At 46.0% G+C, this 15535-nt stretch overlaps 1 protein-coding gene across 3 annotated transcripts in view; it reads left to right on the top strand.

Moving 5' to 3' along the window:
- The first annotated feature begins 10 nt into the window (after nucleotides 1-10).
- Nucleotides 11-15535, top strand: part of LOC133345513 (LIM domain-binding protein 2-like) — a 168527-nt gene continuing 153002 nt past the window's right edge. The window contains exon 1 of one of the 3 annotated variants that reach the window (XM_061556310.1): nucleotides 11-47. In XM_061556310.1, the coding sequence (XP_061412294.1) occupies nucleotides 26-47 (22 nt within the window). In that variant the 5' untranslated portion in view covers nucleotides 11-25. Of the gene's footprint in view, nucleotides 48-3811; nucleotides 3930-14760; nucleotides 14937-15535 lie in introns of those variants that run through there. The other 2 variants (XM_061556322.1, XM_061556323.1) reach the window with 2 other exon arrangements.

The following is a 15535-nucleotide window of genomic DNA, read 5'->3' as shown; positions in this document are numbered from 1 at the left end:
CGAGTGCGTGACAATCCACTGCTGGATGAGGGCAGCCTCAGGCGAAGGTCATTTGCCCCACACCACTTCTCATCACTCTGGCTTGGTGGAGGTGGGGTATAAAATAACAAAGGATTTATTTTGCATTGCCCGCTACTGCCCAACAATGTTTATTCTACCTGTTTTTTTTGTGCATGGAGGTTTCCCCATCCAAGTGTTATTATCCAGGTTCAAACCTGCTTAGCTTTGGGGGACTGACAGAATAGGGCACTTTTGGGGTGATTATGGCCATACGTGGAGAATTAGAGAATAATTTAACGTTTCTGACGTAAATCGCGCTCACGATTAGCACGGTTGCCTGTGTACGGTGCGAAAGAAGTTCAACATACAATTTATTCTAGATTTATGCTGCGTAATAAAAACGTACATAAACTTAATTAAAACAATCCTTCTAGACTAAAAATTTTAACGAAATACACCAAGGCCAACTTTTGTATAGGGTACAATGTGTCACCTGTAAATAATTACAGGTAATAGTTTAACTTAATAAAAAAAAAGAAGCTGCAAAGTTGGGCTCAAAATAACACATCTGGAGGGATTATGGGCAGTTGTAGAAAATATTTGAGATGGAGTGACAAAGTAGGGACGATAATTGTTAGTATTTTCACCAGAGCTATGTAGAGCCTCGCCATGGCGAGATGTTAACTACCTCGCCTGGTACACAGGAGGTCGTGAGTTCGATCCCGAACCTGACAATGCCTGCTGTATTTTTGGAGTTTGCGTGTCTCTCTCCCCGTGGTCGCGTTGGATTTGTCTCCGAGGTCCTTCGGCGTTTCCCTCCACATTTAGAAACATGCGTCTGGAGTATTTGTCTGCTATGAATGACCACATGATACGCCGCTTCATTTGGGCTATCATTTGTTGCTAGGTTAGTTCTGAAAAAGAGTGGGCCTAAGGGGTCATCCGTTTAGTAGGAACGCAAAAATTAGACCCCCCCATATGCAAGCATATCATTTGGGTTAACCCCCCCTCTCCCCTCCATGCGTACGTACTAAATGGATGGCCCCTAACCTGGTGAAATAAATGAGATATGCTGCTTAAGCTGATTCCTCACTCGATCATTGAAGATGACGAATGTGGCAAGCTTTAATTCAAAAGTGGATAGAACCTGGCAGATGTAACTTACAGCCCCTTGTAAAACCACTGTTTGGTGGTTATTTGAGCATATTTCAACCCACGGTGGTTTGTGCGTGCTGGTAACGTGTGTGGGTGAGATGGGGTTGATGGGGCCGTTTCAAATGTCACTTTCCACTGATGTTTTAGCCGTGGCCTGGAACTGAACTCTCTGGTCGGCCAGTTTATGGCACTTACACCACCCCTCATTGTAATACACCCTGCTAAAAAAATTCTAGCCACATTTTATACTCAGAAAATATCTTGTAGTAGAGGCCTCCAATGTTTGGTTTCCTAGCCAACTTTCATACCTGTGCTACGTTAGGGAAATGGTTACTCAGGTACAGTCTACATTTATTCTATGAAGTTGGATGAAAAGCCCAGTACTGTACAGTACACATTATTGGGAAATCAACAAGTATGGTACAGTATATGTCATATGGACGAACTGACCGTGACCATAGGAATGTGGAAGTCCCACCACTGGATTTGAGCTGTAAACAGCAGACGAATGCCACCCCGCGCTCGTTTGAGCGAAAAAAAACTACCGTACCCATATTATTTTAGCAGGGTAGAAAAACCTGAAGTAAAATACCCTTTAATCTAAAGTTCATATCTACAATCTGAGCATGTTTTAAAAGCATAGATTCTACTCGTATAAGAAAATATTATTTGTGATGTCTGCAATTGATATGTAAATGCTGTACTGTAATCACGCCGCTTGTAGATTAATGCGACGAAACAAGACGGAACATGTCCGATCTACCAGAAAATACAAACCAGTACAAAGAATAAAGTAAATCATATATTGGAGACAAATAGAATGGGGCAGATAATACCAATACACAATATAAACCAAAGACAAAACATAGGTTATAGATATAACCAATACGTAGAGTAGCAAAAAATATAGAAATTATATAACCAAGGCAGGAGAAATTACACCGGCAATGCAACTAAGACGGCGAACAAAAACAAGACGGTAAAAAACGAGAGAATACAAACGAGACGGTACAAAACGAGGTAACAGTTGTCCACCGTATTCTTGAATTACATCGTGACGGTGAAAAATGACAATTGATCCTTATGGCGGTACCCTGGGGTCCCAAATAACACAAATTGGTCGAGGCAATTCAATACTTTATTTCAGGGACACTATTTTGTCCATGGGTGTTACTTAACTCCTGGACTGTGGTACGACTCAATCCGAAATCAGTGCCACTCCGCAATGTCGAAATGCAGCGAGGACGATTGCGAGAGGAATCGATTGCCGCATCGTGGATCATCAACAGAATATACATGACTGCATCAAGGACATTATGCGAGAGCCGGTGTACTATGGTTCAATTCACCAATGAATGGGATGTGGTGGGGTGATTGACGTGGCTGAAGCCATGTTATTTACAAGGCCACCTACTCACCCAACACATTCGTCAATAACATTTCCTTAAAGAAAAATCTAATATTTCGCAACGTTTCGGCCAATGAACCTTCATAGCACACAAATATAGAGGCAGGATAGATAAACTTACTAACCGATATTTAAAAAAAAAACAGATTCGTCAACACCACCAAAGGACCTTCTTCACAGCACATGGAGAAGCCAGAGAATTAAGGTTTATGAACCAGTAGCAACACAACCCACACCACTACTCCCCACCATCATCAAAGACAAAGACCCCCCATTATAGCCTCCACCAACTTTTGGGACAAGTGCTGTTAGCGAGCACCTATAAGGCCAGCACAGCACACGAGGGTGGCCAGGCTGAATCGATCTCAGGGGGACCGCTTCAGACAACCATCACTGATTTTTAAATTTGATGTAAAGCTTTCGTGACTGCAGGGATTCATCTTCTTGGTTCTTTCGGTAAAGTCACGTAGAAGGGAAATAATAAAATAATAAAAATAAAACAAATTCTCACGACGTTTCGGCTTGCGTTGTGGCCGAAACGTCGTGAGAATTTTTTTTTATGTTTTATTTTTATTATTTTAACCATCACTGATGTTGGGGTGGCCGTGAACGGGAATCGAACTCGAGCGTGGTGGGATTCAGTAGCGCGCTGCCCGCTACTCCACCACCGCTGATCACGGTGCATCTTGGCCCAGGTGCCATCGACAATCATTTTGCCCCAAATCTTCGGGCAAGGCGAGAGTTGACAGAGGGGGGAAAACCCTCTGGTCTGGCCACGCCGGCCCGGCCGGCATGCGGCCGCCGATTGCTACATTAGTATCCGCCTCGCTGCTGGGGAGCAGGGGAGGGGGGAGCAGGGGAGGGGGGGGGAGCAGGGGAGGGGGGAGCAGGGGAGGGGGAGCAGGAGGAGGAGGGGGTAGGGGGAGGAGGACGGGGGGAGGAGGGGGATCAGGGGGGGAGGAGGAGGGGGGTAGGGGGGGAGGAGGAGGAGGAGGGAGTAGGGGAGGAGTGGGGGAGGAGGAGAGGGGGGGGCAGGGGGAGGAGGAGAGGGGGGGGCAGGGGGAGGAGGAGAGGGGGGGGCAGGGGGAGGAGGAGAGGGGGGGCAGGGGGAAGAGGAGAGGGGGGGGGGCAGGGGGAGGAGAGGGGGGGCAGGGGGAGGAGGAGGAGGGGGGCAGGGGAAGAAGGAGTGGGGGAGGAGGAGAGGGGGGGCAGTGGATTTATTCGCGCGCCGTGCGCACAACGCACGCACGCACTCGGCCTCGCTCCTACCCACCCGCACTCACCACCACCGCCACCACCACCGCCACCACTACCACTGTCTCTCTCTCACACTCACTCACTCTCACTGAACGCGTGCACAAAGCCCGTAAGTTGTACACGCTGTACACCCACCACCACGGATGACGACGATGCTGTTGTATTTTTGTTATCAGCGTTCACGCACAATACAACACAGTACACTCGGTTGTGTTTTTTTTAATGTCATCAGTTGCACATCAGGGTGTGTGGTAGTGGGGTGTACATGGCGTGTGTGTTGTGTTACACCACGATACCTATAAGGTGCAGAGGAGTAGGTGGTATATTGTTGGGGCTGTATCGTGGTGTGGATGGGGTGCTGTGATATTTGACAGTCATATGTGATGATTGTGATGATGCTTCTGTGTGCTGTATTGCTCGTTTTGTAGACTGCCCGTTCATACCTCCTGTGCATATGCAGTATATGTAACAGTAATGTGTGCAGGTTATAGTGTTCGTGTTAATGCTGTATTGTAGTTATATCTTAATATGACTCCACTACAGTGTTGTCTTTATTATTTTAATAATTACACACTAACTTTCTTTAATACGCTGTACCCTGTGTTTTTTTTTACAAACTGCATAATATATTAGCGATGTGTGGCTTCAGTATACATCGTGAGTGGTTATTGTAAGGCTATTTTTTGTACACTGAATTAATTGCAATAGAAGCTTCGTTTAATTTTTGTATTTGGTGATGCTGCACAAATACAAATAAACACAACACATCCGTCAAAAAAACTGTGGCATTACGAGAGCATTGGTCCTTGATAGCGCATAGATGAGTGCAGTTTGTACGGCGAAATCAGGAATTTCGAAGCTGGAGCTGTCCAGTGCTGAGCTCCTGAAAATATCTCTCTCCCTTCTCACCCACCCAGCAGCCGGGGTTGGTGGGTCCCGGAAGCATTCCACGTGGAATTAACCCCTTGTAATTATCTAACTGAATTAAATAGATGTTTTTTTAATTGTGAGTGTGTGTGTTTGTATTTGTACCAGGGGAGCGGTGGCGTACGAACCCAGCGACTCGAGTTAGATTCCCACTCACGGTCAACACCGGTGACGATTATGTGAACCGGTCCCGGGCCTCCCCTAGGTCGACTCAGCCATACACTTAGTAACTGGTACGGTGTGGAAATATCGCCACTGGGGAGACAAAGGCGGCCGAGGGTGATGCTGGCCACCCACCCCCTCGTGTGCCGTAATGACCTTGATAGGTGCTCGCTAACGGCACTTGCCCCAACAGTCTGTTGAGGCTATATGGGGGATCTTTGTCTTTGTACACGTGTGTGTGTGATCATGTGTGTAATCGTAATGTGTCATATCAAACAAGTTGTACAGTACAGTAATGAGACCACCTTCCCAAGTCTCACGCATAATCTGGGCATGAGACTCACAAATTCAGCCAGTTTTCCCACGCCGACACATCCGAATCTCACGAATATTACGGGGGAGAGAATTGTGAATATTTAATTTCAGGTCGCAGGTAATGCCCCATTCCTCCCTGCAGCCTCACGCCGCCACGAATCAACAACAGCACACACACACACATTGACCCATCTATTTGTATTTTGTGTGTATGTATGGACACCGTGTAACCTTGCAAGGATAACCTAAACTCACGTATTTGGCGACGTGTATGTAAAATAACGCCGTAGTGGTAATAATGTTATCGCATGCCAAGGAAAGCCTCACTCTGAGTCTCGAGACTGGTTTGCAGGAGGGTCCTGCTATATTGGGATGTCTGGCCACGACCCAGCATGCGAGATGGGCTCAAAATGGGTGAGGTGTGCAGTTTTCATTGAGAGGTTTTAGCCAATTTATATGGCGTATACAGACAGTACTATATAGTTAGTAGTACTGCTGGTTATTGATTTTTTTCAACAATCTAATTTTCAGAAATGTTCTTCCCAATGTTGCTGTGGATAACTTTGGTGCAAGCATGTCACTGTTTCTGACAGCCCTCTTAATATGTAAAACAATAATGTCGCTTATCGTGTTTTTTTAAAGGCAGTTCTATGACCAGTATGTTGAGTTTTAATTGGAATGCGTTTTAATAATCTACAACGGCTATGTATTATTGTATTTTACGTCTACATAATTGTTCTTTTTCACAATATAATTACAGCACGTATGTGGTCTATGGTAGAGAAAGCTTTGCCAGTCAAAAGTGGAGGAAAATTGAGAAGGGCTTGAGCCTAGACTTGAACAGGGGCAGGGAGTCTACAGCACTGATTTCTGGGAGAAAACAGTTCCAGACCACGGGGTCAGCAGATAAAAATGAGCGACCTCCCACTGATTGAGGGTTGAGCGTATGCCAGTGTGCCTATGTTATGAACGTTTGGTTGGTGAATTAAAGTCAAAAGTTCCACGACAAAGATGATACTGGTACATTCCAGCTGGTCAATTCCAGGACCAATTTGGCTTTTTAGAATTGGCTAGTTTAAAGATTGCATGCAAAAGCGTCCTTTTAATTTACATGGCTCAATAATTCACGAATGATAACAAACATTCTGCGAATCGTTCACTTCAAATTAAGTTTTACAGCAATATTGGCATACAGAATATGAAATCTCAACTCTGCTTACGCCTTGATCTCCGGTTTTGCCTTGTTATTAGAATGGCACAGAAAACACGCTTGGCTCTAGGCATTTTTGGCAACAATACAAAGTAAAAATTTTTGTTTGTCTCATCCTTTGAAAAATTCCCAGACACCTGCAGATTGCCTGGCATTGCACGTTGCCTCTGACTGGACACTACTAGGCTTACAACTTCTACAACGGGGTTTCTTGGGGGACCTTATGAGGCTTCATAAGTTCTGCACATCAAAGCCGTGTGCAGCTTGCGTGCCTGCAATAAATCAAAGTCAAAAGAGGCGCTCTGCTTAGTCGAGCAATGGGGACGCACTCATCTCCCGTGGCTGTCCTAAGGCAGTGATGGAAATCCCACGGTACTATGGTGGGGGCCGGTCTCTCCATAAGGCTACGAATATAAGGTGTGTAGTATGTTTAGTGGCAAGTGGAAATTTGATTCAGGGTTGCGATCGAGTTCCAGAATTACTTTTTTTTTTAATGTGCAGGTGAATATAGCGGACACTGGTTCCTGCAGTGGTCACGTACACATGCAATATATATGTATTAAAAAAATCCCATTTGATTCTGACAACGCAATTTGTATGTATACATCATGAGCTTAATATAAATTTGTGTATCAGTGCATTGACGCACGCTTCTTGGTTATTGCTCACAATTACCAAAATAAAGGAGGAATATCTTTTTTACGAGAATAGTCATAGAGGCATTGTGGTGTGGTTTCTTGCATTCGGTAGGCCAAGTGTGTAAATATGATGTCAGATTCTCAGGAAAGTACTTCCACAAGTGAAATACTAAAGAACAAGGTCACCAATAGGTGTGCACCTCTGGAGAGAATAGGGAGGGCTGTTTGGAAACCCGCAAGTGAATGACAGACGTATTGATCATATCCCTTGTGTTGGACGGCGTGTATTGTGATCATAACTGGTGGCGAGCTTTGCCTGCTTTCCATCGACTTTAGCGTCACATTCCACGGGATGAAATTGCTTGGTTCGGTGATGATGATGATCGTGCATTTTTAAGTGTTTAGAACAAAACTTGACGCAGTATAGAACTTTAGGCTCATTGTGTCCGATAAGTGACACTAAACCTCCTAGTTGTAAATTCTAGGGGCTGCGATGTGATAGGTTTACATTTTTTAGGGTTCTACAGATTTAAGCGTAGACGTTGCTACATTTGTGCCAAACATCAGCTTTGTAGTCCTTCATGAACATCGTTGAAATTGACATCGGTCACTTGGCCACGATTGTCTAGACGGCACAACGTTGCGTATCCGACTCGCTGGGGACTTGGGTATTGGAGGATGTCAGATGTGTGAACATTGATAGAAAATGAAAGTTACACTGCACTGAGGGAGGGTGATTAATTGCTCCGAGTGAATGCGTGACGGTCGGATATGCGACGTTTTGCTGTGTTTATGTATTCGGCTGGCGTGTTGGTACGGCAATAATAACAATAGTCAATTAGGCACCGCATCGGTGTGTCAACGCTGAGCGATCACTTCTGCAACCCTTCCCATCTCCAGGAGATGGCTGGACTCCTCGGATGCGTGTGGAGAGGAAGCAGAGAAGGCGTCAAAATTGTTCCCCTATTTTTGGCGATGGGCTCCGGGCGAGGGCAGTTAATTTTGGCAACAGTAGTTGCCCCCGTGTCTCTGGAGGAGTCTGGTGTATTTAAAAAGCTCACGAGTGAACGCCGGCGGCCTTGTTAACGACACCGTTGGTGGACAGCAATCGCCGCGCGTTTGATAACTCTGTGCCGAGCGCTTGAAATGTTCTCCGAGCGTTAGGCTGACGATAAAGTTGTTCTCTGTTTGGGGAATTTTATTGGACGAAACAGAAAAATCTGGTCACTTACGTAATCCTCAAAAAAGCATTAATCCAGCACAGTTATTGTGAATGTACAATCATGTTGGGCACATTGAGCAAATCTCTATCGCTGCATTTTGCCTCTCAGATCCACTTATAGCCGAAGTTGGCTTCTACTGACTGGGCAAAAATTTTAAGCGGTGAATATTTGCAGAAGTTCCATTATTAATGACTGCATTGAGCTTCTAGCCATAACAGTGTTGTATTTTAGTGAAATATTTACAAGTACATGTCTGCTCAGTAATCTCATCTGCCTATTATCGTGTCTACATGCGACCGCTTCCTTCGTGAAGTATATGAATATATAACGCTCATTCCTGCCAGTCGTGCTTATGGCTGACCCGATTCAGTTTACCATAACAGTCTTACGGTTGCGGTGGTTAAAGGAAAATCACTTTTGAAATGTTACAAAAACTCCAGACTGCCTCTGGGGTAACGGCTTTACATTTTGACGCCGTTATGAACCTTGATAGAATTTCACACATTCGCCCCGTGAAAAGGAGCTCGCGTTGATTAATTAGCGGAGGCCAATTTTATTTATTTGAAGTGCCTGAAAACCGCATAAGAGCATTAGGGGGAATCTCCATAACCTGGTGTCAACAATCATGCGAAGCATATGGCGTTTTCGCCACCCTGTGTGAGCGAGGCTTTATGAGAGTAAATCCCAGATCCATCCCTGTAGCGGCAACCATTAGCCCTGCCTGTGCCCGCAGAGAATTGGAACAGAACCTCGTCTGCTGGAGATGGTCTTCTTCTGCGCCGCCCACCCCGAATTTTCCCTGCAATTTGCTCATTCGGTTGGTGTTGACACTCGCTCGTCCTCTCCGTCCGGTCAAGACGTACATTGCGATATGCACCGAGGCACTGCAGAGTTCTGCTCTGACTTAGGGTTGCCACTCGTCCTGGTTTTACCCAGGATCGTCCTATATTTGATGTAGCTGTCCTGAGAAATGTGTACGCCTTACAGGGGACATTAAAAGCCTTGGATTTTTGCCAGTTGTATAATAATATATTACTCAAGAAAAAAGCATTTACATGTACTTCTTTTTTTTTCCGGTATCGTGAGATATTATTAATACCACGATACGTCTCAATTTTGTTGCATACCTCAGAGGTGGCAACCCTACTCCAACCTTATCGCCCTCGCGGCCCCGTGCTCTGTCCCACCTTGCCCCCCACGGTTTGCCCCCTAAGACTGTCGCCGCTCCAGCGCCCCATCCCGACCGCCGGCCGACTGCCCCCCCCCCAGCCACCAACCCTCGCCGCATGCCGTGTGTGCCATGAAAAACACAAGCCGACACTGTGAAATCATTTTGACTGGCCTTTGATAGTCTGTCAGGGCAGCAGACACTGGGGGCTTTGTGTGCCGCCTGATGTCACTCCTGAATTATTTACACTGTGGGACGCAAATGGGAGAAGGGGTCTGTGTGTGTGTGTGTGCTCAGGGTTGTCTCGGGGAGCTGGGGGGGCAGGGAGAGAGGGAGGAGGTAGATCTGGGTGGAGGGGGGGGGGTCAAGAGGAGAGCGGTATGGGGATGGGGAGAGAGTGTGTGTGTTTGTGGGGGGCGGTGGCGGTGGTGGTAGAGGGGTGATTGCTGACTGTACCAAACAACCGTGCAGTGTCTGTCTTAAATATGTGCCTAGGTTTAGAATGCTCTGAAACATACGGAGCGCGCGGTCATGCGTTGAGGTCAGAACCTGAAGTATGGCTTCACTGGATTTTATTTTATTTTCCTTTTGAAGTCCTGGCTCATTGAATATAATTGGCCGATGCTTTGCATGCACCCTTGAGAGTGAGTGTTATTGTGTGCATTTCGCATTACTGCATTGGTTACACGCTGTTAATGTGCAAGCTTCCAGGTTTACCCTTGTAATGGAGACATTTGTCTTTGAACGAGCTGTCGCTTGTAAGTGAACGTTTTCAATCATTCATAGGATTTAGTCGTTCATAGCCGGATGGCGGTGGTGCACGCCTGTGATCTCGTACTTTGGAGGCGAGAATTCGTGGCGTCACATGAGCCGGGTGAAACTTCCTGATTCGCTCGGCTGCAAGGAGGCCGGGAGATGGCAGTAGAGCAAGTATATTGAATCCATCCACGTGGAGCTCTGGTGTGATACTTCCTCATATTTGTGGTGGGGTTTTCTCCATGCACTCTGGTTTCCTTCCACGTGTGAAACGCTCACGGATTATATTTGTCAAACATCCGAATCAAGTCAACGGTAGTCACGTCTAGGGTAGTGGGGATGACTTATTGGGGCGTCCCGGTGGCTAGGAGATGTTATCTGCCTCGCCTGGTCTACAGGAGGTTGTGGGTTCGATCCTGACCCTGACGCCTGTATATTTGGAGTTTGCATGTTCTCCTCTTGGTTGCGTGGATTTTTCACCGGGTCTTCCGGTTTTTCCCTCCATATTTAGGAACATGCGTTTAGAGTATTTGGCTGATATAAATTTCCACATGATAAGCCACTTCGTTGAGCTATCATTTCCGGCCAGGTTGCTTCTGAAAAAGAGCTACATAGCTCAGTGGGGCCTAACCGGGTAAAATAAAAACAATAGTTTAGTTTACTTTCTGATTTAGCTAACATCGGGGAGTGAGTGACCCTGCCTTCCACGAGGTTCAGCTCCCTTCTCACCCGGAAGGATAGCCCCTCTCGGGGCCCTGCTTGGGGTTACGGGATGGTCCTAGAAGCTCGGTAAGATGATGCCTAGTCAGTAGGATGAATCCCAATCCAGGATCCTCTTGAAAGATAATCTTGAGACTCAATGTTCGCTTTGTTGGATAAACAAGGAGCATTGGTATTGCCCCATTATTAATTTTCGCTCATGTGGACATGTCCTAATTGTCTCGTGTGCCAAGGGCAGAGCGGGTTGTTTTCATGGCGTGGTTGTTGTTGAACATAGTGTCCGTGTAGCTATGGAGAACACTTTCATCATCCACTGGGCAGCGGGCTCTGTCCGAGTGCAATTTTAATGTTGAGAACACCTCATAAATGGATTTGATTTGATGCAGCTCATGCTGCTGCTGCTTCTGCTGGTCTCAACGACAAGCAGAACAAAGCCTTTGCTCATTCCGTGCTCAGTGCTGCGCTCACTCTGCGTATGCACAGGAAACACCCGTTGACATTTTTTATTCTGCTAGAGGGTCTTGTGCAGTTTTCTACCAATTTGCGCCATTTTTTCTGTTAATTGGAAAACCCCTCCCATTGCCATGTCATCTTTTTCCAGGCAGCACTGTGGATAATCGGTGCCAACGCTGTAATACCGTAGATTAATGGTGCCAACGCTGTAACACCGTGGTTCAACGGTGCCAATGCTGACTACTTTCACGCGATAGTGTATCCAGTGAGGGCTTCTCCTGATGTTCTAGTGTGCCCCTTGCAGCTGCCATTAAATTGGTACATTGTTTATTTGAGGCCAGGTGAGAATTAGCCGATCAAGAGACAATACCTGCTTTGTGAGGACATCTGGTGTATTACAAGGCTAACTGCGATATTAATATTAATTCTCATTTTAATTTGTGTTATAATCACGAGTGAACACGGCAACACAAATTAGGCATCTACAAAACGGCTGGTCGGGTAATTATGGATGTGCCAGCGGCCTTATTCGAGTGAAATATTAAGGTGCCTTGTTGGCAATGGTACACGAGTACAAATCAAAAAAAGACTCCGAAACATTTGTCATTGACGCTGCATTATACAAACATAAATGTGCACGCGGCTTAACCTTTTGGCCAAATGCCCTTCTTCAGAGCAGATAATGAGTAGATAGGCTGACCAATGTACAGTATCATTGAGACAATGATTCTCTCAATAATGTTGTTAATGACGTTAACATGAATGGTTTTGCATTGATATAGTTATCCCTATGCAAGCAGAAAACAACTTGGGTATCATTGCTCATGTTCATCAGATGGTTTTGTAAAATCATGAAGGCATCCCAATTTGCACACCAATGGAACTATTGCCCTGTTACTCCAAAACAATCTGATGACAATGAGCAATGACCACGATGTTTTGGAATAAGCATTTATATATAAATTAATAAATTAAACAAAAAAATAAACTCTTATTTTAGCAGGTAAGGCCCACTAAGCTATATCACTATTTTTCAGAAGCGACCTGGCCTCAAATGATAGCTCAACGAAGTGGCTGATAATATGGAATTTTATAGCAGCCAAATACTCTTAAACGCATGTTTAAGAGGACCTGGAGAAATAGCCACACCACCACGGGGAGAACACGGAAACTCCAAATACACAGGTGTCAGGGTTGGGATCGAACCCACAACCTCCTGTATATCAGGCAAAGTAGTTAACACCTCGCCACTGCAGCGCTTCATACATAATACATATTAAAGTTGCCCTCATGCAAAATGTTTAGGAGACCAGAAAATGAAGTGAGATGTCCAACTGTTTCGGAACAAGAGCTGTTCGATGTTTCCTAACAACGTTTTCGTTTTTGTGCCGCGTGCTGTTCAGCTCGACGTCCGACGTTTCGCTTGACATGCCGGGAGCTTCTTCAAGAACTCCTGTAGAGCACAACTGCAAACAAATCCACGAAGTTTGGGATATATCGTCAAATATTTTCTCTCTGCAGAAGGGCCGTCACCCAAAACGTTGGCGTATATATTTTTTCAATTCCAGTATAAGCACAGCTTTCACGAAAAAACGTGGCAACCTTTTTGATTCGTACATATGTGATGGAGAGATGTGAACTACCTCGCCAGGTCTACAGGAGGTCGTGGGATTGTGGGTTCAATCCCGACCCTGTCGCCTGTATATTTGGAGTTTGCATGTTCTCCCCGTGGTCACTTGGATTTTTCTCCGGTTTTTCCCTCCACATTTGGAAATATGTGTTTCGAGTATTTGGCCGCTATGAAATTCCACATAAGCCACTTTGTTTTGACTGCTTGTGTTGTGGTTATTGCAAACATGATCCCTTGTATAAAGTTGTCAGTTTTTGTACCAGTTGAAAGGGTAAAAACCTATTACTATATTTTGCCACTGGTAAAGGAGGTCTCAGTGTAAATGCATACCCCGAGCTCTCAATACTCTGATAGTGCGCTGTTTTTGAGTTGTACGCCTTTTGGCGGCATCTGGTCCAGCACCAATGGAAACTAGGCTCTAAGAAAAGCTGTCTCGGGTGTGGACCAATCAACTTCAAGGACAGTGCATATCATTATCATGATCAGAGTTGTTTCTTTTTGTTTGCATTTTGACTGCTTGTGTTGTGCTTATTGCAAACATGATCCTTTGTATAAAGGTGTCAGTTTTGGTACCAGTTGAAAGGGTAAAAACCTATTACCACTTTGTTTTGTTATCATTTGTGGCCAGGTCGTTTCTGACAAAGAGCTATGTAGCTCAGTGGGCCGTACCTGGTTAAAGAAAGTTTTTTTTATAGTTTATGTGCAGGTGTGCAGTGTGGCTGAACAGGCGTGCTCTTCCGTTGTTACATGTATGACAACAAAACAACTTCAGTGCAGTAACACCGGGTCAAGGGTGAGTGGGTTGGTCCGTCATCGTGAATACACCACTGTACACACGCACAAAGACTAAGATCCCCCGTATAGCCTTAACAGAATGTTGGGGAAAGTGCTGTTGGCGTGCGCCTATGAAGGCCGGCACGGCACACGAGGGGGTGGGTGGCCAACACCACGCCCGGCCGCTTTTGTCTCCCTCGTAGCGATGTTTATACACTGCACCAGGTACTCATTTAAGGCTTAGTCGACCTAGTGGAGGCCCAGAACCGTTCCAGATCATCACCGGTGTTGGCCATGAGCGAGGAATTGAACTCGGAGGGGCCCCGGGTTCGAAGCGCAGCGCCCACACGCATCAACAGCATCAGCAGCAGCATTGAGCTCAGAAGAACAGTGCCCAAAGACAAAGAGATGGTTGGCCTGAAGCCACACGCCATTCGTGCTTGTAAAGAGCCGGTGCTGTGTTTGTGGCATGGGTCCGGTGGGGGTGGGGAGAGTTCTGCCCCCCATCAATACCTCCCCCCTGCCCCCCCGGGTTTGGCAGGCCAATCCTTTGTTTGCACAGCCAACGAAGACGAAAACCAAAATGCTCTCAATGCTGGTTATGGGAGTTACTCATTAAACAAAGTGAACCTTCAAGGAAGCGAGAGCAATTTTGTATCAATATATTTTTTAAACTGATTTTTGTGCTCTCGGTCGGTCGCTCTGCTGGCAATTTGGCGTCTTCACACGATGGCTCGGTGGATGAAATGTTAAAGCAGATCCTCGCTGAACCTGCAAGTCCCATCGGAGTCGCTGTTTAAAATCTTACCGAGGGGTGTTGTGATGGATGAGGGAACGCTATGGGCGGACGTGTGCCGCGGTGTTTCTCCATCATCAGCTTATAATGCGCAATCATGTAAGGCCCCCTTTTGTCAACCCACAGCTGGACGAATGCCTCCACCACGCCGTGGAGGTCGTGGAGGTTGTTCGACCATACTTCACCGCGTTGGTGGGAGGGTGGTGAAGCGCTCACCTAGGCACGGTTCGGATATCAGCCGCGGCTGGGAATCGAACTTTAGTTGGCGCGTTTCATTTGTGGAATACGTCGAACGTACAACAATCGAAGGCATAACGAAAACGGACAGCCCATTGTGTTTTGAGGTGAGCGGAATGTTTCCAAAGCAGGAGACGTGTCCGCGGTGAAAAGCAGACTTTACAGTGCTCGGGTGATTCAAGACAAGACAGTCGGCTCCAGACACAGCGGGGATGCGGTGCACTGAAGTGGAGAGCTCATTATTTAAACCCAATCGAGAGAAATGTTGATTTCAGGATTTTGAAACGGTGTTTTTTTTCCCCCATCTCTTTTTTCTTTTCTTCTCTCCATAAGTACCGGGGTTATCGTTCACAAATTATCAGAAGCAAACACCCGGCCGCTGTAGCTTCCTACTAATACTTTCCGTGAGCTAACAACAAAAAAGAATCGGAATTCGTTTTTTGAAAAATTCAATTTAGAACTGAGATGCAACTGGAAATCCTCTGGGCCTCAACATTCACTTGTCTTGCAGTACTCACGCACGCACACTTTCTGTCGCAAATGAAACACCATTTGCATCCTTCTGTTCTGATGAGCCTAGTCCTGCAAGTGTCCGGGTTGCTGACTGAACACTGACTGATACAACTGCCTAGCTTTTCACGATTGTGTTCAAGTAAATTTTGTTGAACCAACTAAGACCTCGATAGACCAGGATTGTCTCCGGTAG

The sequence above is a fragment of the Lethenteron reissneri genome, chromosome 22 (genome assembly GCF_015708825.2).
Source record: "Lethenteron reissneri isolate LAM-NWPU_2019-01 chromosome 22, ASM1570882v1, whole genome shotgun sequence".
NCBI classification, from domain to species: domain Eukaryota; kingdom Metazoa; phylum Chordata; class Hyperoartia; order Petromyzontiformes; family Petromyzontidae; genus Lethenteron; species Lethenteron reissneri.
Note: the sequence above shows the minus strand (reverse complement) of the source record. Positions and strands in the feature narration are given on the sequence as shown.